This window comes from Centrocercus urophasianus, unplaced genomic scaffold (assembly GCF_019232065.1).
Source record: "Centrocercus urophasianus isolate 14NV4802_14NV808 unplaced genomic scaffold, USGS_Curo_1.0 seq_15, whole genome shotgun sequence".
NCBI lineage: Eukaryota > Metazoa > Chordata > Aves > Galliformes > Phasianidae > Centrocercus > Centrocercus urophasianus.
In genome coordinates this window covers 38,250,757-38,272,681 of record NW_024884697.1, presented here as the reverse complement: position 1 = coordinate 38,272,681, position 21,925 = coordinate 38,250,757, and the positions used below count along the sequence as shown (strand labels likewise).

The 21,925-nt window shown below is 37.0% G+C and overlaps 1 protein-coding gene across 2 annotated transcripts in view; it reads right to left on the bottom strand.

The window, feature by feature from the left end:
* The window catches only part of ACSS3 (acyl-CoA synthetase short chain family member 3), a 76,720-nt gene that overhangs the window by 12,550 nt on the left and 42,245 nt on the right, over nucleotides 1-21,925 (bottom strand). For both annotated transcript variants that reach the window (XM_042815465.1, XM_042815466.1), the window contains 2 exons: nucleotides 6,146-6,241; nucleotides 2,551-2,614 (listed from right to left, as the gene is read on the bottom strand). In XM_042815465.1, coding sequence (XP_042671399.1) covers nucleotides 2,551-2,614; nucleotides 6,146-6,241 — 160 coding nt within the window. The remainder of the gene's footprint in view (nucleotides 1-2,550; nucleotides 2,615-6,145; nucleotides 6,242-21,925) is intronic.

Here is a 21,925-nt window from a genome sequence, read left to right as displayed (position 1 = left end):
ACAGTTAAGTTGAAGAATGAATTTTAGGAGGTCCTACTATCTTGAAAAAGTGTCAGAAAAAACACTGGAACAGAAAGAAGGATGACAATTAACCTACTAAAACTGTTTTCATATCTTTTTTTTTTTAAATAGTGTAATTTCTCCCTTACTCTTCCTCTTATTTCAGAATGGCTATTACAACAATAAGGATATGGTAAAATAATAGCTACCCTGTACCTACCTTAAATAATACATTGTATAACAAAAGCAAAACAACAACAAAAAAAAAAAAAAAAAAAAGGAAGAAAAATTTCCTCACTACTACCCTATTGATTTGTGTGGCTGCAGCAAAAACCATGCCAAGAAAGATGAAATCAAAAAAATCAATCATAAACATATTTTTAACCCCTTAAGAAAAAAAGTTTAAATATGGGGCAGCTTCAGGGAAGATAAATCTCGACTTCAAGAGTTTGGCAATAGCCCCAATAGGATCTCCTCATGTGGCAATATCCCCTTCTGACAGGCACATAAATACCAAGTTACAACTCAGAAATGGTATCTACCTGTTTGCAGATGTAATTCAGCTTGTTTAGCAGAGAGCTGCTAAGGATGGAATTCATTTCACTTAGCTTTAGGTAGCTAAGCTTTGTGGTGTCAGCAGAGAAACATAAGCACATCTGGAAGTTTATTTATTCCATCCTAGTTAAATGCCTGTGACATGTTTTTCATTTAAAATATCTTTCTGTATCCAATGATTACAAACCCAAGTTTTATGATGGCAATAGTAAGGCACTAAAGAGACAAGAGCTTCAGAAGATAGCCTTTCACTCTGACCTACTTTAGTGACACCGCAAAGCACAGTTTATTAAAGGCTTGAGCAATTTAAATTATTCATACTCCACAGTGGAATGAATGCACAATCTTATGGGTGTCACAGAAAAATGATGTCTAAATCTAAGTCTGCTGATTCAGGAAAGATTGTGCACTTCAACATACGTCTGTGAGTCCTGGTGGCTAGGCCTAAAGTGCTCAAAGTTAGACAGGGCATAGACTTCCACCTGAAAATACATCTGTGTCATGCAGTACAACAACCTCCTGTGATACTATACCTCAGTCTCCACACAAGTCTAGTTACATTAGACAGCAATACGTCCGAGCAAACTCCTCAGTTTAGAAACTCAGACTCCCAAGCAAGCACCATGCAGCGAAACAGCCTGTATATTCAGTGCTGTGCTTCTACAGCATGCTCCAGTGCTTGCAGTATATGTGCATCTCATCTCCAGCTCACCTGCCTATTGCCTCAACCCTCATTGAAGTTCTCTCCTTAACCACTCATCAGTATCGGTACACCTGTCCCACTGTTTTTGGTTTCTGAAAACCTTCAGTTCCCTGAGATTTAATGCTTGTCTTTTTACTTCCTTCCATTCATCTAAGCAAGTATGAAGAATGTGAGTCACCACCACTCCCCTTAGTTTTACCAGAACAGAAGCTAATTAATGTATTTCTACTGGGAGTTGTATTTGCTGGCAGTTACATATTTTCAGAACCTAAGTATCTTCTGTGAGTGAAAACAGAGAAGGCCAGAGCTAACATGTTAATCACATTGTATCTATCTAGTTGAGGAAAATCCCGTTTGCTTAAACACAAGTGAAACATCAAGCATACGCAGCTGGCACATGGCTATGGAAAGCAATAACCTTTTGAGTCTTATGTACAGAAAGGTTCTGGAAACAGGGAGACTGCAGAAAATAAGCGAAATGTAACTGATGTTCACAGCATTATTAAACAGAGGCTCCCATATCTAAGAAAAAGTCCTACAAAAGTTGTGCTTCAAAAAAATCTTATGCAACTCATCTGACAAGATTCTGGTAAATTGCATTGAAAAAAAAAATAAATGACTAGCTGATATATCTAAAGATTTGTTGGCTGTTTTTTTTGTTTTTTTTTAATTATTATTTATTTGTTTTTTTTGGGGGGGGGTTAATTTTTTTTTCTCCTCCTTGTTTTTTGCTGGAATCTTTCCCTATATGTATTGTCTGAATGCTGCCACAGCAGAACCGCCTGTTCCATGCAAAGTACTCTCAGAGACATCTTGCTCTTTTTACAAAGATCAGGAAACGTCTTCTCTCTTTAAGAACACACATCACTGGGGATTAAGAGGCAGTGAAAGGGCAGGTAGTATCACACCGGTACACCAAAGCACGTGAATCTCAACTGCTCTATTATTTCCCTAAACTGAAAGATGAAGAAGCATAGGGAATAATTAATTTAATACTGTGCTCACCACAACAATGCTTAATCCTGTGCCAGCAGTCTGGCAATTAAGAAAATGGATAACTTTGCTGTAATTTAAGAAAAACAAAACCCCAGAAAGCACTCTCATTCACCTACATAATTTCATCCGCAGTTTTTCAAGATTAATTAACACTAAACATTCCAGCAGTTTGCAATTAACATTAGAGACTGACCTATTTTCAATTCTTAAAACATCAGTTACTGTTGAATATATGAATTTTGGTCAAAAGACAACCACCTCACCTTATCCTCTTAACTGTAAGATACTTTGCTTACTTTACCACAATATTTCCTAAAGTCTTCGCCTTCACTGGTTCCTTATTTTCATCCAGAATCATCACTGTAAAACAGTAATATGGAAAGACAACTCCTGTTAAGTTAAGTGGAGGAAAGAGTTTTTCATTATGAATATCAACTTATGTCACACTTGAGAACAATAATACACCAAGCAACGAAAGGTATTAAGTAATTTGGGAGTACTATACTGGATGACCTCATAACATTATTAACATTCAGTCTTAAGTACAAGAAGCTTTAAACAATATTTGTGTTCTGGGAGTAGACAGAGAACAAAGTCAAAAAGGGAGAAATACAGAACTGAAAGTAAAAGGAGCCTTCATACTGAAAAATCCAAGCTTGCATATAATGAAGTATCCTTCAGATGCATGAAAAATATGAGCAAAAAGGGTTCAGATAAGACAAGTAAGAAATAACTAAGATTACTGGGGGTTCATCTAGCAAATGCAAGAAATGTTATTAGCAATAAATAAATGTGCCTGCTTTTCAGAGGCTCTCAGGAGGCTCTGAAAGATGCTCCCCACCAACAAGGGTTACTCTAGCCTAGCACAAAGAAATAACTTGGGAATAATCCAAAGCCACACAGCAGGGTAACACTAGAGAACACCAGAAAATCCAGACCTTGGAACAGAAGACTTTCCTGGATGACACTGACCCATCACCTTCAGATCATATCTTGGTATGGAGAATGCAGTTTTCTGGGGGAAAACACCTGAAATAGCCTCCTCAGTGCAGTCATCTGGGAAAATCCATCATAACCACCCATTCTATCTGAAGGCACAGGCATAAGGAAGGAATGGTAGATTGGCTATGGTATTGCTTAACTAGAGTATTAACTTGGCCTAGATGAGTGGAATTAAAGTGAAATGACTAAACTATGGAAAAACAGAGAGGAATGTTTTTGACAGACTGGGCTGACAAGGATTTAAAAAATGCTTTTTGAAGACTGCCCAAGCAAATAAAGCTACGTTCAGCTGGAATTAAATTAATACAAATAATCTTACATTCTGTACTAAGAAGTTAAAGAGCAAATGAGGAAGAGAGGATGACAGACTCCTGAGTAAAACCTTGCTAAGAGTTTTATGAGTTATATCGTTATCTGTCTGTCCATAGAAAGCCAAACATCTGTAATTGCTCTATATCTGTCTGAAGCCACTCCTTCAGAGGATGGTATTTTTTAAGTAATTGAAGAGCCCTTTGAAAACAAGGGCTCAGTAGACAGGCAAGTCAGTCAGTTCTTCAGCTCAGTGAGCTGGAAGGAGAAACAGGGGTAGGAGATCAAAAGCACGAGTGGAAATATAAAAAACACTCCAATGAAAAACAGCAGACTTGCAAATAAAATCCACTTCAAATCTTTAAACATTTTTTTCCTTTCTTACATCTTTTTACACGCCACGAGAACATGGAAATGTTACATTTTGAGAATTTAGACTCAGAATAGAGTGATACACACCCCGTATCTTTCAGTGCTCCCCATCAGCTTATTTTCCTATTTTTATTATATCAAAGTAAGATGTAAAGAGTTTATTTTATGAGGGTAGGAATTCCAGTATTTATTCCCCTTCTTGGTAAAATGCATTTCAATGTACTAAAATCTGGGGAAAGTGGATGCTACACTGTTTACTACTTTATTACTGAATAACTGAATAACAGGCTTAATGCTTCAAAATGTGAGACTTGCTTCAGTTTGTGAACAGTGCTATGAAATTATCTGAAAAAGGTAGAAGCAGACCAAAGAGTAAGTACAACTCAATGTCAGATTTAAAGCAAAAGTGCTAGAAATTATTATGGTATCTCCATTTGCATTTAAATGCATTTGCACCATTACACTTTGAAATTATAAATGCTGCTTTGAAAGACTTTGGCTGTATTTAAAGAAAAGAAGTAGATTTGTAGCTTTCTGCATATGTCATAGCATAAATAAAATGCTATTAACATCCGAAAATCACTACAAGTTACACATATATTCCAAGAATACAAAATCTTCTACATGGCACAGAGAACCCTTCTCATTGATACAGTAACAGCAGCCAAAACAACCTCAGAACAGACCTGGGTGACAGCAGTCAGTACACAGTAATTTCAAGATTCACTATTTCATGAATGGCTGCATTACTGAGCATTACTGGCTTCAAACAAAGACTGAAAATGGTACAGTTCTATCCTAAAACTTCAATGAATTTCAGTATTCACTTGATTTATTTTTTTTTCCTTTTTATTGCATGTTTTAAGGTATTTCCTCTGTTCTGTGTAAAGGAATTACTTATTTACATTTGATGCCATGTTTCAAAAATACACAAATCATTTTTATGTTCTTGCTCCTCACAGATTTGTTTGGCACAACATTTTTTCTAGCGTGTGTAATGCAATTACATTCTTTCACTCTTCCCTAAATTTATGGCTTTGTTTTAATGCTGTTTTTAACCTATAGTTTGTCTTCATGCTGTAAATGGCAAAACACAGATCTGCTGAAAGTGGCTATTTTCTTAAATGTTCTTTCCAATCTGTATCTATTAGAATCAAAAAGAGCAAGGATTTTTCTGCCCAAGGATGTGAGAATCTTTCTGGAAGATAATTTGATCTTTAAGAAATTTAATTACTTTTTGGACTTCAAAGAACTCTTGAAATTTGTGTTAACATCAGAATTCCCAGGTATGAAAGTATTTTTGCATTCTTAATCCTGTAACCACATTCTCTACACACAAATAGCTTCCCGACAATGCTCTTGCTTTTAATGTTTGTTCATAGCCTGCAATTTCTCCCAGCTGGAAATAAATACGCTCCACAACTACTAGAAGATACTGCATTGAGCACCTCTCAAAAATGAGTTCACATCTGTACATACAGGCAGCATACTGGCTTTGATTTAAAAAGAAGAAGAAAAAAAAAAAAAAGAATTAAACAGGTTAATAGGAAAATTCATTTTTCCAACAGAAAATTTTACAAGCTGCTTGTTAGTTCACTAGTGACGTATCAGTGGAAGGCATTGTTGTTACACTAAGAATTCTCTTTATGCACTTCAGGATACTCCTCATATGAAATAGTGGCATCAAAAGAAAATAATAATAAGTGAGTCTCCAAGACGTGATTATTTGATGTACATCTCCCAAAACAAATCTATTTAGGCTCTGAAAATAGATAATATAGATGTGAGAGAACACTCAAAGTGCAAGTTAAAGCAATTATTTGTCTACTTATTTCCTCTTCTGCTGATGGTTATTACTAACATTCTTCTTCCCAACATGCCAATACATTTTACTGCTGCTTCTCATTAAATTAGTGCAATTGTAGACAAAGCCTTAAAGCACAGTATTCTTTACATATCTTTGTTACATCCAGTTTAGAAATACATGCTATCCCTTTTGCATAATAATAGTACAAGTAGCTGATCAACAATTTTGATAATTACTCTGAATTTGTTATGCACAGTCACATTTCACAAGACAAAAAAAAAACAGAGCTTCTTGTTACAAGACAGAGGAAAACCTGTTAGCAAAATGCTTTCCCTATGAGGTCTAAAAACTAAAGTGCACTTAAATTGCACATAAGCAATATGGTTTTCTAGCAACCTTACCATTGTATCCTGGCACTGGTTTTCCTGCCTGTCCGGGTGGAGGCGTTGTAGAGTTCCCCAAACCAACACAAGAAGCAGTTATTGGAGAACCAGATTCTGTTACAAGAAAATAAGTATGTTAGGCAAATTTTCTAAGTTCAGTTCTAAGTTCAGCATATAACAATTAAAAAAAATAATAATAATTAAATGCCAGACAAGCAATGAGAGAGTTCAGAATATTTGTACGTGTTATATAGCAAATATAAATTCATCACAGAAATCTGCATTCTTCACATGGGAAGTTTTTGCATTACACAGTAGAAAATTCAGAATTAACATCTTTATGTTTGCATTACACCTGTGGCTTATTCTGCTACGTTTACACCACATCAGTAGGAAACTGCCTACAGCAAAGCCATGATAAACACTGTGTGTGATAGATGCATTTCAGTGGTTATTTCACTAATCAGTGTTCTATTCAAGAAAAAACAAGAACAAATTCTTGGTTGATTATCTTATCACTGTAGGGCAGTATCAAAGTATCGGATGTTCTATTGTGGAATTGAAAAATTCTATCAATTCTCAGGTCTGGAAGGTTATGCAGAATCTCCAAAACAATACTGCTTAAGATGATCGCAGAAAAGGTGGCCCCTCACAGAAAAGTAAATAATTCAGGTAAGTCAGAAATACCTCCCTTATACCTACCTCCTGAAGCTACCATTAGAATTTCTTGATGAAAACTACTTCAAATAATGAAAAGGTTCAAAAAGAAATAAGGTACAGAAGTCAGACGTAAATTTCACATGCTGCCAAAATAAAGGCATACTGAAAGGAATACTCTAAGGAAGAGGAATCAAACTGCTGCAAGACTTTGTGATCATAGTCCAGCTGTTTTCTACTTCTGCACCTAAAAACATGAAAGTTTTACTACCTGCAGCACTATTACAGGTTTTGTGTTTCTGGGTGGTTTTTTTTTTTTTTGCCAGAAGACAAATTTCTCCCAGATTTTGAACCTTAGAAAGACATCCCCATAACTGCAGACAAATGAATTAAGCATTTGCACTACGTACCTTTGCTCCCTGCAAGGAGCCCACAAAAGGCAAGTAGGTCTGCAATTCCTGCTGCAGAGCTAACACAAAATACCTTCCTCACACAGCATGAATATCCCCTGGTATGCCTACACCTTCCTAATTATCCTCACTGTTAAGCAGCTACAAAGCCCTCCCTTCTCACTTACCTTTTTTTTTTTTTTTCCCCCTCTTAAGAAAGCTCAATTTCACATGATGTAGTTATACTACAAGAGTTATTAAAGAAAGAGGAATAAAGAACAATTAAGTCATACAGTAGAGTTTAAGTGTAAAGAAAGACCAGCTGTTATCCTTCTCTTCTCTGTAAGAAAAAAATACAGAGAAATTTCTTTTAAATGTTTCTGCAACTCTGAGCTGGAGGAAAAAATAATGAAAGTGTCTAAGTGGCTGTAAATATTACCAGCAACACAGCATGGTACCAGCACTATAAAAATGTAGCATTATAATTCTGGAGATGTTGCAACTCTCAGGTCACTTGACCTGGAATTCATAACCCACATCAAGCTCAAGCTTCAGCACAACTAAGCAGGTTTGTATTGACCTCTGTATTTATCTCTGATCACACGGCCAAAGATATTCTCAGTTCTCTTGCATTAGAGGTCACTACAGTTGTTTTTGCTGTGGATTTTCTCAGCTCCCACAGTATTCCTCAGCCATTTCAGAAGTTCTTTAATGACCATTCAATTCCTATAAGAACAAGAACAAAACTGCCATGTGTTTCTGTAATTTTAAGATAGTTGTCAGTAGGTAGCTGAAAATTCCATAGGTAGCATTAAAATCACATAGTGAACCTAGGGCCTAAATTCAACTGTGGAACAACCCTCAATGCCAACACAGGTAGGCTAAAAAGTTGACTTGGTTGTTTCACATTTCTATTGGTCTATTTTTTCACAAAATGCACGCTTCCCGCACAAGCACTGATCCTGTTTTTTTTTCCTTCCAAAAAGCTGCAATTACAGAGGTGACACATCAGCAAGATCTAAAGGAGCCAGTCAATGATCATGCTGAAGAGAAACCCACAATTTATTCAGCTGTTTCAGAGCTCTATTTTCTGCTCAGTACTGGGTAAGCTGTTGACCTCAACTTCTTTCCTCTCTTCCTGAAATAAGAAGGAAGAATATATTCCTCAGTGTACAGTGAACTGGAAAATGAAGTAGAGGGGCCAGTTTATTTTTTGACAGCATTAGAAGGAAAGGAAGACTCCTAAGTGTCGTTCTTTATATACTGTATGCCAGGAACTAAAAACCATACTGTAACAGAGTAGGTGAGAAAGACATTCTATAACCAAAGCACAGTAATTAGATTCACTGCTGAGAAGGATCAGTGTACCCCTGTGAACCAGTAAGATTTAACACAGCTCAGGAATTGACAAACGTTTCAAACTGCAGAGCTCTCAATCAGAGAACCCTGGGGAGAAAGGGAGAATCTGTGAAATTTCTGAAAATCAGTTTAGATTTGCTTGGCTCTCTAGTACACTGCTAATGAAAGCTATGTGAACTAAATGGAAATCATTGTCATATTACACTGTCTGCGCCTCTGCTTTTTTGGAAAACAGTGAATAGATCTGCATGTAAGTCCATTTATTCTAAACAAGAATCACAAGTTCTAAAACTTTTTCAATAGGTCTTTATAATTGCTGCTATGTCTTCTATTGTCTTCTCAATTACCAGTGGAAATACATCATTTTCATATTTACCAGTGCTCTAATCTCTATGCTGTGCATTCAATTCCCACGCCTGAATTAAGTATTTCTATACACAAGAAAAAAAAATGGTTTGTTGGTGTTTAGGCCAGACACTAATTAAGAAAAGACAACCCAGAAGTATCCACTCTTTGTGTTAGGCTCACAGTTTCTGAATGCTAAACATTCCCTTACAAAGTAGAAGCACCAAGGAATACTGTCAAAAAAGCATAGCATGGATCTCTGCGCTGTACATTTCTTGGGAAATCAAAGTGTATCTTTCAAACGGGATGCTGGATTGAAATATCAATTTCCCAAACCCATCAGAAAACAGCAACTGCTTTCCAGGAGAGTGTTTTTCATCAAGGAAAAAACAGCCTGACTTCAAAGTGGAACTGAATTGATAGTCCTGCTGAAAAAAAATCAATGTTGTTCAAAAGAAAACAGAAAAATAACTACTGACGAGGAATCTTCCTTATCAGATACGTATAATATAAGTACTGGGTGCTTTTTTTTTTTTTTTTTTAATATTTCCAATAAACAATGCTGCTTTGGTTTAAATTAAATTTGGGTCAACTCACAAGTTACAAAACATAGATCAGAAAGTAAAATTCAGCAGGAGGCTGAAAAAGGATAACACTTGTCAAATGAGCATTACATTCTACCCACCTCTTAAACCAGGCTTCGAAATAGACAGATACCCATCACTTGTTTATACTTGCAGATTCTCTGAAAGTAATGTGCAGTGTCTTGACAGATTTCTAGTGCCGAAATCTTTAGAGAATTGCATATTTCCAGTGTTACAAATAGAACAGCTGATCTGTCTTCCAATCTGTCTTTTCAACACACATTTAAAGAGCAAATCTTCCACCCCCTATGCAAGTAAGTCAGCAATCCTCTGGCTGGAGCAGGCTTTTGAGGAGGACTGGACCATAAAACCAATTTCCTTTTTGCATAACACCTTATAATGTGACAATGAAACAGCTATTTAGAAGAGAAACGTTTCACAACTAGCGTGTAACTACATTCAACATCTGCTTTGAATTATAATGGAGGAAATGTATCTACCTCTGAGAATAATGAAAAGCACTTCACTGAAATTCAAAAGACAGAATCACTGAGAGATGGTCTTAAAATCATAGCTGTTAAAGTGTCCCAAGTTCCTCATCACGTTTTTGTTTTCAGCATAGGGGCTGATCTAAAGAAATTCACTCTTAAATTTCGAAGATGTGACTCTTCATTTTATCCCACTCCACACGTACATAAAAGACCTAAAGAGATCTCAGTATTACTGAGTTATATTGGACGGCTAATGGATAGTCTTATACAGGCATTTCTGTTGCATTTGTGTCTCTGACAGCTAATCTTACATTAAACAAAGTGCTGCAGAGGCAGAAACAAAGAGTGCTTACAAGTACTAAGGGAAGTTTGTATGGGTACACCTGACTTCTTTCATAATAATGGTTCCATCTTCCCCACGCCTGCTTTGAAGAAGCCAAGCTCTGCCAAGTGATGCAGAGGTACAGCTATTAAGTTCTGTGCCCAAAGTTGTCTTACTCATTTACAGTGCATGTTCAAGTTCAAACAAAACAGTATTTAAAAATAACTCACAACTTTCAAGGTAAAAAATGTCCTGTACATCTTACAGTGCTGATACATTACAACTCCTAAACTGTGTCTCACGTTCCCGAACACAATATATTGTCATACTGCTGAAAGATTTTATTCTCTGGAGAATGAACTTAGGGAAAATACACTGCATTCTGACTTTTGAGTTTGGGCGACACTAAGTGACTAATGTAAGGCTACCTGGATTGGTTTGTTAGGCTGCAAGAGAGAGACGATGAAGCATGCAGAAGAGGTGAGGACCTCTCATAGAGCAGGAGAAAAAAAGAAAGGGGAACAACTGCCATACATCAACACATGAACAAACACAATACGTATAATGAACTAAATTCTTACTGCAGCAGTGCTGTTTTCAGCCATTTCAGCCATTCTTCTGGCAAATTTGTCATTTTTACCAGACAGATGCTAGCACTTAAAATCTACCTCACAGCACACCATACTGTTTCCGTATAATAAAAACAAATCTAATGTGTCATAAAAATATGTACTGGAGAGGAACATGACTCAAGGGGCAGATCATCAAATATCCAGGTTCTTCATCTTTAAGCATCCGATTCTGCAAAAATATCAGCATCTCAGGTGATTCTTCATTAGTAAAATCTAAGCAAATTTCCACATCTGCAACTCATTAGCAGTAAGTGGCTTCACTCACAACTTGCAATCAAGCATGGTTAAGTCGTAACAGATTCTAGATAGCCACGCTGCAGGACTTGTAGCCCAAACACCACTTCAATCTTATGCTTATTGCTCTTTGAAATGAATTTCAGTTACTCTTTGTACAGCTGAGTCCCTGCTGAAGGGACTCAAAGACATCAACTGCCAAGAAGTTTTCTTCATTTTTTCTCTAGAAGAGATACATTCCCTGCAGAGCTTCAGGTCAATGCTTGAGATATGATGAAGCATTCATGTACATATGTACCAAGTAAAACAGGTTTGGGGGCATTTAACTACAAATAATCTAATCCTAATTAGTCATCAGCATTAAAAGAAGATGATGACACCAGGTTACTCTTATCCTACAACAATTTAAAAAAAAAGAAAAAAAAAAGTTCACAGGTTGAAAGATCCCAACCAAGCGTGATGTGATGCTGGGCTGTCAGCTGTAAGACTGACAAAGAAGTACACAGAACAGATGCATCCATACTGTCCATGCACATTGATATGCAATGATTTTAACCACCTTCTAATAGTAAAAACTAGTGTAAGTTACTTTTTCAGATTTCTGATAATTATATAATGAAATTCTGGATTCCTTTTACCTACTCTCTCATTTTGTGTTACCCTGCCATTAAATGAAATAGAATTTAAAGACAAAACTTGTATTTATTTATAGAAATCCTAATCCTAATCTTTCCCAATGTATTTAGCTGGGTTCTGTAGCAAATTATAACAGAAATGAGAAAAATCACAGGAGAAGAACAATAACTGAAGAATCTGGAGAACTGTAAACTGTAAGGATACCTAGATTCAGTTTTACCAAGAGTCAGAAATACAGCATGAACTTAACTTCAGTTCACACCTCACGCACAACAAGTTTAGACTAAAGACAGCGATCTGTCATCTTGAACTGAGAAAGGCTTTGCTGTCTGCTACTGAAGCTTCAAAACTCAGTTGTGCATCATTTTGCATTTAATTTCAACTGTATTTTGAGGAGTATGATGGATGCAGCAGATAAACTCCTGAACTGTGATAGAAATTAAAATTTATTTCTCCTCCATCTGACTGTACTCTTAACTTATTCCTTGTGAATTAAATGCATACAGAATCATTGCAATACATATCAACTACACACAGAATGTCAAAATATGGTGAGTAGTAGGAGTCTATCTTAAATCAAAATGCACAGGAAATATTGTATTTTAGGTGTGGTACACAAGTTAAGTTATATGTAAAGACCTGTATAATTATCCTTTTCCATAAGGAGTTTTTCCAATGTCTTACTAGAAAGCACCTGGAAAGGAAAATCCAGCTAAGACTTTTTTGCTCTAACTTCAGAGACACAGCCACACTGAAAGCAAGATCTTCCCATCAGGTTGCTGGCCATTTAGACAACATTCATTTCGTTGATCAGAATGGACAATTTCTTACCTTGTGGTAGAATGGTTGTAAAACATGTTTGATTATCCCACTATTATTCTACAAAACAGAGGGTAACACTTCCATAAGTTAACAGTAACCCCTGTGGAAAACCAACAGTGTTGTTTATCTCGTAGAAGTAAAATTAAATCCAAGTTGTGTTAATCCACTGTGTTGATTTGTATGTAGAACCCTAAAAACTTTGCTTAATTTTTACTTTCTCTACTCAAACTATCATGTATAAAATACCAGAAATTTTCATGGAAAAAAGACACAAATAGAAAATTAACCCATTTCTAGAAGGGCAACTAAAGAAAACTGGAAGATCTGTTAATTAAAGAGACAGTCCAGCACAAATTTTCACATTAAAACCAATGCCTAGCACAAAAATTTGCATTTTTTCCTGGTTACGGCAACTTGCTGTTTATTACTCACTTCCATATGAAGTTTTCTTTATTCTTTTTATTCCTTATTGTACAATAACATCAAGCATGCTTAATCAACAGCACAGCCATACTTGACAGGCACTATAGAAAAAGAGATTACTCCCTGAAAGGCAGCAAACACAAAAGAGAGAATAGACAATGTAACAGCCATATTCATATTTGTTTTAATTCTCCAACACATGAAGAAGGCTGACTTTGCAACTTAAGTGCACAACTCGGCAATCAACTGCAGAGTTGACGTGAACTGATTCAAATACACATCAGTGCAGATCACTGAAAAATAGTCTCGTTACCATTCTTCTATTGTTATCATGTGTGTACATTCCATCTTTCCTTTTTCCAGCACAAACTGCTTTTATATGGAACTGGATGACCTAATGGTTAGGATAGCTCCTATGTGACACTGCTCTCTGTGCAGCCACATGTATGCTAGGTGCGGTCTAAAAGAAGGGATGCAAACATTGCCAGAGACAAGCTTTTTTTTGGACTTTGCAGTTACCATTCATTATACCACACACATAGCTACACAGAGCCAAGCTATGTCTTCTAGCATATTCATATGATTCATAACAGGATCATAACTACCAAATAACTACCATCTCCCCCACAATCCTACATTTAGTCTAATCTCTAGCTTAGGATATTACTTTACATTTTAAATGTCAAATGCAACACAGGTACGCATTTAAGTGCTTTCACTAAGTGAGCCATTTCTCTGGAGCAGAGCTTTTGCAACAATTAGCTTTCCCAAAGTTCATGTAGGTAGTTATCTCCTTGGTTTCACTTCATATCCGATTGCAACCTCCAGCTGTGCTGACGAATGCCTCCCACCTCAGCTGGGAGGCAATTCCCAACCTTTATAAGTGAATACAGTATTATATTCCACTTTGCTTTAAATAAAATATGTTTTTTTTTAATGAACAAGGAGGCATTCCCATATTACATATGCACATATATAGTGCTGAGAATGACAGCTTCAAGATTGTTCCCACAATCTGGGAATTATCACATTAACTGTGGAAGCATCATAACACCTGTACAACAGTAGCTATGTGCAGTGAGCCAGGAGAATACTTCTCCCATTTCTTGCAAATGTACAGAAGCAGAAGAAAACTAAAGCTTTTTGAAAATCTGAAGCCTGTTTCTCAAAAAAACCTCCGTTTTGTTTATAATTTTCTTCTGAATTGCCTGAAGTTTTAAGGCTTATTTTTAGAATTTCAGGTCAGATGAAAAACAAGCAAATTTTCCAGTATTTTCTAAATGCTTCAAAGCACTTGTGGGCATAATGCATCTATTACCATGAATACATATTACACTTGTGAAGGCCAAATATTTCTTGTATGGCAATTCCATTGTCACATCCAATCCATTCATTTAAACACAAAATCAAACCTCCAAAACAGTAAAACTCCCTCAAGGTTTCCTTGCCCAATTCTTTTTTTTTTTTGCCAATCCAAATATAGAACACATTTATGAACTGTGATGTGTGAGGTATTGTATACATATATATAAAGGTCCTCTAAAGATATCAAAGCACATCCAAAGTGTCTGGAACGGTTAGCTATATTTACTAATTAGCTTACTTAAAGCTTGGTAGATGATGAAAATTATTAAAGTCTTCCAAAGGAAGAAATAACTTTAGTTATCTAGAACTGGCAGGATAGTTACAAAGCACCAGATATTTATGCATTCATTCTGTAAAAACATCAGGCTCCCTTGCCTCCAAACAGTAATTTGTAATGCACATTTTATAATTTGCCAATAGCAAAATGACAGGGTTTTTGGTCTTGTTTTGAAGATGTCAGACAGCATATCTAAAAATGTCAGGAAATGTAATGAAATATAATATACTTTCAGATTAAAAATGAATTTCAGATTTTTATTTTCTTCCTAATGCAAAATTGTAACTGATAACATGATGAAATACTAAGAGATACATGGAGATTATAAAAAGTAATTACACATCTCAGTGCTAACCGTTTCCTGTTTGATCATTTGGGGAAATCTTAATATATTGTATGCATAGTAATACTACCAAGATGGAGAAGTCAGATAAAATCACCACTGTGAAATTCAAAGCTTTTTTTTTTTTTTTTTTTACATCAGGGTTTAATGTTTAAGAAACTCCTCTCCCTGCCTTCACTAGACAGCCTTAGATCTCACAAAATGCACAGGATTCATGCAGCTTACTTCTAGCATTCCTGTTCTCAAATCATCAGAAAAAAAAAAAAGTCATCTACTGTACACTAATGAGGGCTTTATTCCCTGAGCAGCAAAAAAAAGCAGTTGCCATGCAACAAGAACAATCAGCAACCTGTAACATCTTCACTCACATATAAACTGGAGATGCTGTCACAGCTGGTCGCTTTCAGGCATTTGAGACTGCACTACTCTCACTTAACATATCTTCTAAGGGTGTCTCCACTTCTTCATCCATCCAGTGCACGCTAAACATTGTTCATGGATGAGCTCTGTAACTTAAAGACTGCCTTACAGTTCTTCTATTTGCAATCATTTCAACCATATAAATAAATTTTAGAAAGGAGAAAAACACATATGTTTCATTCATATTAATGCATGCCCGCTGACTGCACGTGGAAAGACAATTTGAAGTGATTAAGATTAATAAACACTGAGAAACTGGCGTAAAATGGAACAGCAAAGCTTAATATATAGTTCCTAGTTATTTTAAATTAGAAAGTGTCAGTGTGCATAAGACATAAAGATGAGATTGTGTATCAGACAGCATATTTGATACAGAATTTCTGTCAACTCAGAAGAGGTGCTGACCAGTGGGAAGAGAACAGCCAGGAGGAGGAGAGAGGCTTCCAAGCAATTTGAAAAAAAGAAACCACAAAGATGCATGCTTGTGTTTTTCTAATAGAAGGATACAATCCAGGAAACTATACCTGGGAACTACAAGCCAGTCAGTCTCACCTCTGTCACCAGAATGAACAGCTTGCTCTAGATGCAATCTCCAAGCAATTGGAAGAAAAAAAGGTCATCAGCAATAGTCAGCATGGATTCACCAAGGGAAAATCACAATCAACCTGGTAGCCTTCTTGATGGCATCACAAAGATGGGAGGAGAGAGCAGAGGATGTCATCTACCTTGGCTTCAGCAAGGCTTCTGATACCATCTCCCACAACATCCTGACAATGAAACTGAGAAAGTGTGGGATAGATGAGTGGATGGTGGGGTGGGTTGAGAACTGACTGATATGGTAGTGCTTGGCAGTGCAGAGTTTGGTTGGAGACCTATGCCTACCGGTGTTCAACAGGGATTGGTGCTGGGTCCAGTCTTGTTCAGTATCTTCATCAATGACTTTGATGAAGGGACAGTGCCATAGTGTTCACCCTCAGCAAGTACGCCAATGATACGAAGCTGGGAGGAATGACTGACACACCAGAAGGCTGCGCTTGCCATTTAGTGAAACCTGGACAGACTGGAGAGCTGGGCAGCAAGAAACCACATGAGGTTTAACAAAAGCAAGTGTAGAGTCTTGCACCTGGGAAGGAGTAACCATGAGTGTCAGTACAGGCTGGGACATGACCTGCTGGAGAGGAGCTCTGTGGAGAAGGACCTGGTGGTCCTGGTGGATGACAAACCGTCAATGAACCAGCAGTGTGCCCTGGTGGCCAAGAAGGCCCAGAGGATCCTGTGGTGCATTAAAAGGAACGTGGCCAACAGGTCAAGGGAGGTGATACTCTACCCTGGTCAGGCCTCACTTTGAGTACTGTGCATAGTTCTTAGACTCCTCAGAACAAAAAAAAAAGACAGAAATCTTCTGGATAGAGTCCAGCAGAGGGTCTCAAAGATGATAAAGGGCCTGAAGCATCTCCCCTATGAGGAAAGGTTGAGCAAACTGGGTCTATTCTGCCTTGAATAAAGATGACTGACAGGAGATCTTACTACTGTTTATAAATATCTCAAGTGTGGGAGTCAAAGGGACATGGCCAATCTCTTTTCAACAGTCTGTGGGGATGGGATAAGAGGAAACAGCCATAAACTTGAACATAAGTTCTGCACCAATACGTGAAGGAACTTCTTCAGAGTAAGGGTGACAGAACACTGGAACAGGCTGCCCAGGCGGGTTGTGGATTCTCCTTCTCTGGAAATATTCAAAACCCACCTGTACATTGACCTCTGCAGCCTGCTGTACAGAGCCTGCTTTGCTGGGAGGTTGGATGCAAAAGATCTCTAGAGGTCCCCTTCTAACCCTTACAGATCTGCGATCATCTGCTTACTAGCTAACCACACCCAACCTGCAATCAATTCCATAAATAAAATAAAAGTGTTTTGGTTTGGTTTTCCTTTTTTTCCCCCCCCGCCCCGTTTTAAATCCAAGCCACAACACTTCTTCCCTTCACTGAACCAGTACCGTTTTGCAGCCTGGGATGCACGTGTGGATTCTGGTCTCCTATGTTCTTTGATGGAGAGAAATTGTTTCCTCTCTCCCCTCCACGTTTGAGTGGTAATATTACTAAAATACTGAGAAAAAGAGGCACCAAGTGCTTTTCACAAGTTGGCTTCTCCAAAACAATATATACCAAATTACCTGGCTCATTAGAAAATAAATCCCAACTTAAACCCATATCACTTCCTGAAATTGCATTAAATTACAATAGAACAAGTACTCTTAATGACACAATACAAACCTCTATACAGAGATGTTAAGAACAGCCGCATTTCTTCTTTTTCACTACGTGAACACCTGTTACAAGCCCAGTCATCCAGAACATGATACTCTTAAGGCCTCTGCAGCTCAGGGATGAATAGCTTTCTGCACGGTAAATTCCACTTTTAAACAACTGCTCTGTAGAATACCAGTTTCCATCAAAAGAAAAATACAATCCCAGTCTACAAGCTACAAACATCTCTAAAAAGCAAAAACTGCATCTGCAATGAGGTACCGATACCTTAAAACAACAGCCTGAACTCTGAATGCCACCTCTTTCATTTGTGTTCTGCTTTGGCTCCATAACTCCACAATTGCATCTCTGGATATTAAAAAAAATAATCTAAGAATTGACTCTTGCTATAAAGAAGACAGCTACTCTTTAATTTACCTTTCACTCTAAAAAAATCTCATCATGTTAAGGAACTCAATGGACTAGAAAGGAAATCTGTACAGTTGAGATTCATACAAAACAGATGACTGAAAAACAAAACATGGAATCCAACTGTCAAATGTGGGGAAACGAAGTCTTTATAGACAAGGTTATGGAGCTGAAGAGCAGTTCTGTAGTGAAAACCTAGAGATTACCTCACAGAACTCAGCTGCAAAACCCACCTTTCTGGAAACTCACAGTAAGATTTTGCACTGTGTTGCCAAGACAACGCAATGGAAACTGAAGACAGGGGACCAGAACATGCTGCCTGGAGATGTTAATAAACTCTTCTCCTTAAATGACTGTGGTAGGAAATAATTCATCAAAATATACTGCAGTGAGAATAGTTAACGATGATTCATATTTTTTTATACTGAAGACAATGGTGTAATTGTTTTGTTTGTACAGTCCTAACAAAATACCAGTGAAACTACTACACCTATGAAATTACATAATAACATCTATTAAAAAAAAATAATACCAACAGGGCAGTTGCATGCTTTAGAGAGAATACACACAGAAGAAACAAGATCAATATCAGAATGGCCTGGGTTGAAAAGGACCTCAAAGATCATCTAGTTTCAATCCCCTTGCAGTAGGCAGGGTCACCAGCCTCTACATCAGGATGTCCAGATCCACATCCAGGCCGGCAGAAGTGATAGAGGAAATTAAGCATGCTACAGAATTTCAGGAATTCCTGACAGAGTACCCAAAATCTCATTACAGCATACACACACTAACTTCAGCACACATAACACAGCAAGCATTAAGTGATTTCTGTCATGACCCCCCACTGTAGACACCCATTCCCTGTTGGATAAAGCAGCTTATTTCTCTGAAATTATCTTCTCATATTTCTGCCTGTTAGTGAGTTTATGGTCAGGACAGTTAAGGTAACTGCATCCTAAAATGAAATATCCAACCTGAACCTTCTACACTTGTGTGCTCACTAACTTAGATCCCCACTGTATAAGAAGTACACAACAACAACAACAACAACAAAATTGAAACAAGTCTCTTGAGCAGGATTTTACACACTTCAGACTTTATACCTGAATTTTTAGGTTTGGTTGTCTTTCAACTGAGTTTTCCCATATGTCCTCAGAGTAGCAAAACATTTTTGTCTAAAAATCAATAGGAAAAAAGCCTCTTCTCATCCTGTATTTATTATGAAGTAATGAAAATCTAGATTGCTAACATCTGAAAATCTCAAAGATGATGTGGAAGACTTATTTATTTCTACTACAACTACTGAATAACTACCATGAAAGCAGCTAGGGAAGTTTAACAGAAGTTTTCAGAGTCTGTGCTTCCACAGCTCTTCACTCTCTCACTGTTTTTTTTCTTTTCAAATTCAAAGCTAGATCCAAAATGAAGGTAACCTAAACTCGCCTTTCACTGCTTATTTAGCACTCTCCAAAGAATATGACAGTGGGTACTACCTACACAACATTATTTAGGTTATTTCAACTCAATTTGGCAAAGTTCCTGGTGATGTATTTAGCTGGAATACTGAAACACAGCAACTGCATCATTTCGTTAAAACATCAGTCCACAAAGAGACTTACAACGAGGTCCAAAATGGTCTGTTTCCCTTCACTAATATTCAAAATATCACAAAACAGGTCATTATGGCAGGTGAACTTATTTCTGAGCAGGAAAAATTGTTTTCTAACACTGAATTTGCAGTGGCTTCCTGACTAACTTAGCGCAAGACACTTGTCTCTCTCAATTTAATGTCTGTCAGATAGGAATAATTTTACTTCTCCAGTGTGTTGAAAGAATTAGTGTGCTTGCATTTGCACAATTACTTTGAAGATGAAAATGGCTACTTAAATGCTGTGTCATTTTATATAAATAAGCAAAACACACTTGTGTAAATCCAAAACAAGATTTTTCTCTCCTTACATATAGATGAGTACAGGATCTGAAAGTACTGTTTTTCCCATCCATTGCCATGTCTCCAAAGACCCAGTGTTTAGCAGTCCTTACTTCCTCAAACCCCACCTGCCACTTGCAGATCCTGTGACATACCTTTCACATCTTTTATGATGTCCTCACTACAGTTGCAACACAAAAATTCGAATTAAAAAAAAATGTTATTGATGAAGGCATATTGACACAAATCAAAGATGGTAGCAGTTAGGTTTTACTGATCTAACCACTTGAAGTCCCCTAATTAAAGCCTTCTTCCCTTTCAACGCACTGTTTGAATTCACAATAATTTCATGTACTCCATATATATTCCCGAGGTAAAAATCAAAGAAAACCACATTCATTTTTCTGTCCATACTCATCTAATTCTAACTCAGTGCACAGTAAACAAGCCAATGGCTTTGAAGAAACATCATTAAGATGAAACAAGTAAACATTTTACATTCCCTTTTTTTTTTTTTTTTTTTTTTTTTTATAATAGCATTTCAAACTTTTATTTCTGGTCACTGATTTCTGTCTCCATATAGAGATTCAGTCACTTCTCAGTTCTGCAAAGCTGATTTCTTTCCTATTTTTTTCAGTCATAAGGAAGAAATTACTCCATCTAACAAGAAACACTAGCAATTCAGTTCCTCTTCACCATCTTCTGCTCTAGCCTCAGTTGAGTCAATGACTAATACAAAATTGCAAAAACAAGACTATGGCATTCAATAAGATGCCAAAATTTCCTCACAGTTCTATGATGCTCCTGCTTTAAAAGAAAACAGATTAAAAAAAAAACATCATCAAATCTGGGAATATGTAAGGATTTGCTGGATTGTTAAAGGTCAAAAGAATTTTCACGTATATAAATAGGTCAGCGGCTTTCAGCTTGGGCATAACAAAACAGCAGCAGTACCCCCAGGTCCAATTTAATCAAAATAAAAAGTAATTTGTAAAATGTAATATTTTTACTGTGAAATAAATACTGCTATTAAGAAGAGTTTTAAAAAACTTACTATCTCTACATAAAATGTAGTCATACAGTTAATTGTCTTGACCTCTTCCTGCTACAAGTAACTAAGATTTTTATTTCTGTGTTTTTTTTTTTTTTTTTTTTTTTTAATCTTTTAGAAACATTTCAGAAAATGCTTACTTCTGAGATTTGAATACCTGTCATCAGCCTCCCTGTAAAGCCTGACTTTGTTTCTAGATACGATGTATTTTCTCTTTCCGTCCTAGTTCCAGAAGTTCTCTCTTCAGACAAGTTTGTCTTTGGCTCAGCTTGCAGCACAGGGGCACTGCATGCTGCTAAGCTTCTAAAAGGTGATTCTTGAGGAACAATCAGCTCTCTTGTACCTCTAAACCATCTGGATCAGATTCCCAGTGGACACTGCTAGCTAGCTGCCTGAAAAGCCTTGAGTCTGCACTCTTGAACTCTAAGTAGGCAACTCTGCTGACCTTCTTCCTCATTACACCAGAAGTAATGAGGAACTCAACTATTTCATGACCACTGTAGGCAAGATGGCCACCTACTATCACCTCTACCGCAAGATCTTCCCTATTCTCAAACAACAGATCCAGTAGGGCTCCTTTCCTATTTAGATCACCAAGTACATGTGACAAATTTATCTTCAACACGCTTTGGGAATTTCCAGCCTTACTTGTGTAAGTACGCTCTTCCCAGTTTATGACTGAGGAGTTGAAATCTCCCATAAGCACAAGAGCAACCAATCCAGAAATCTCTCCTTACTGCCTACTGCCTTATTCTGCCTTATTGCTCATCTGTGTCACTGTTCTGGATGAGTGATAGTAGACACCCTCAACAACATTTGCGTTGCTATTCATACCCTTAATCC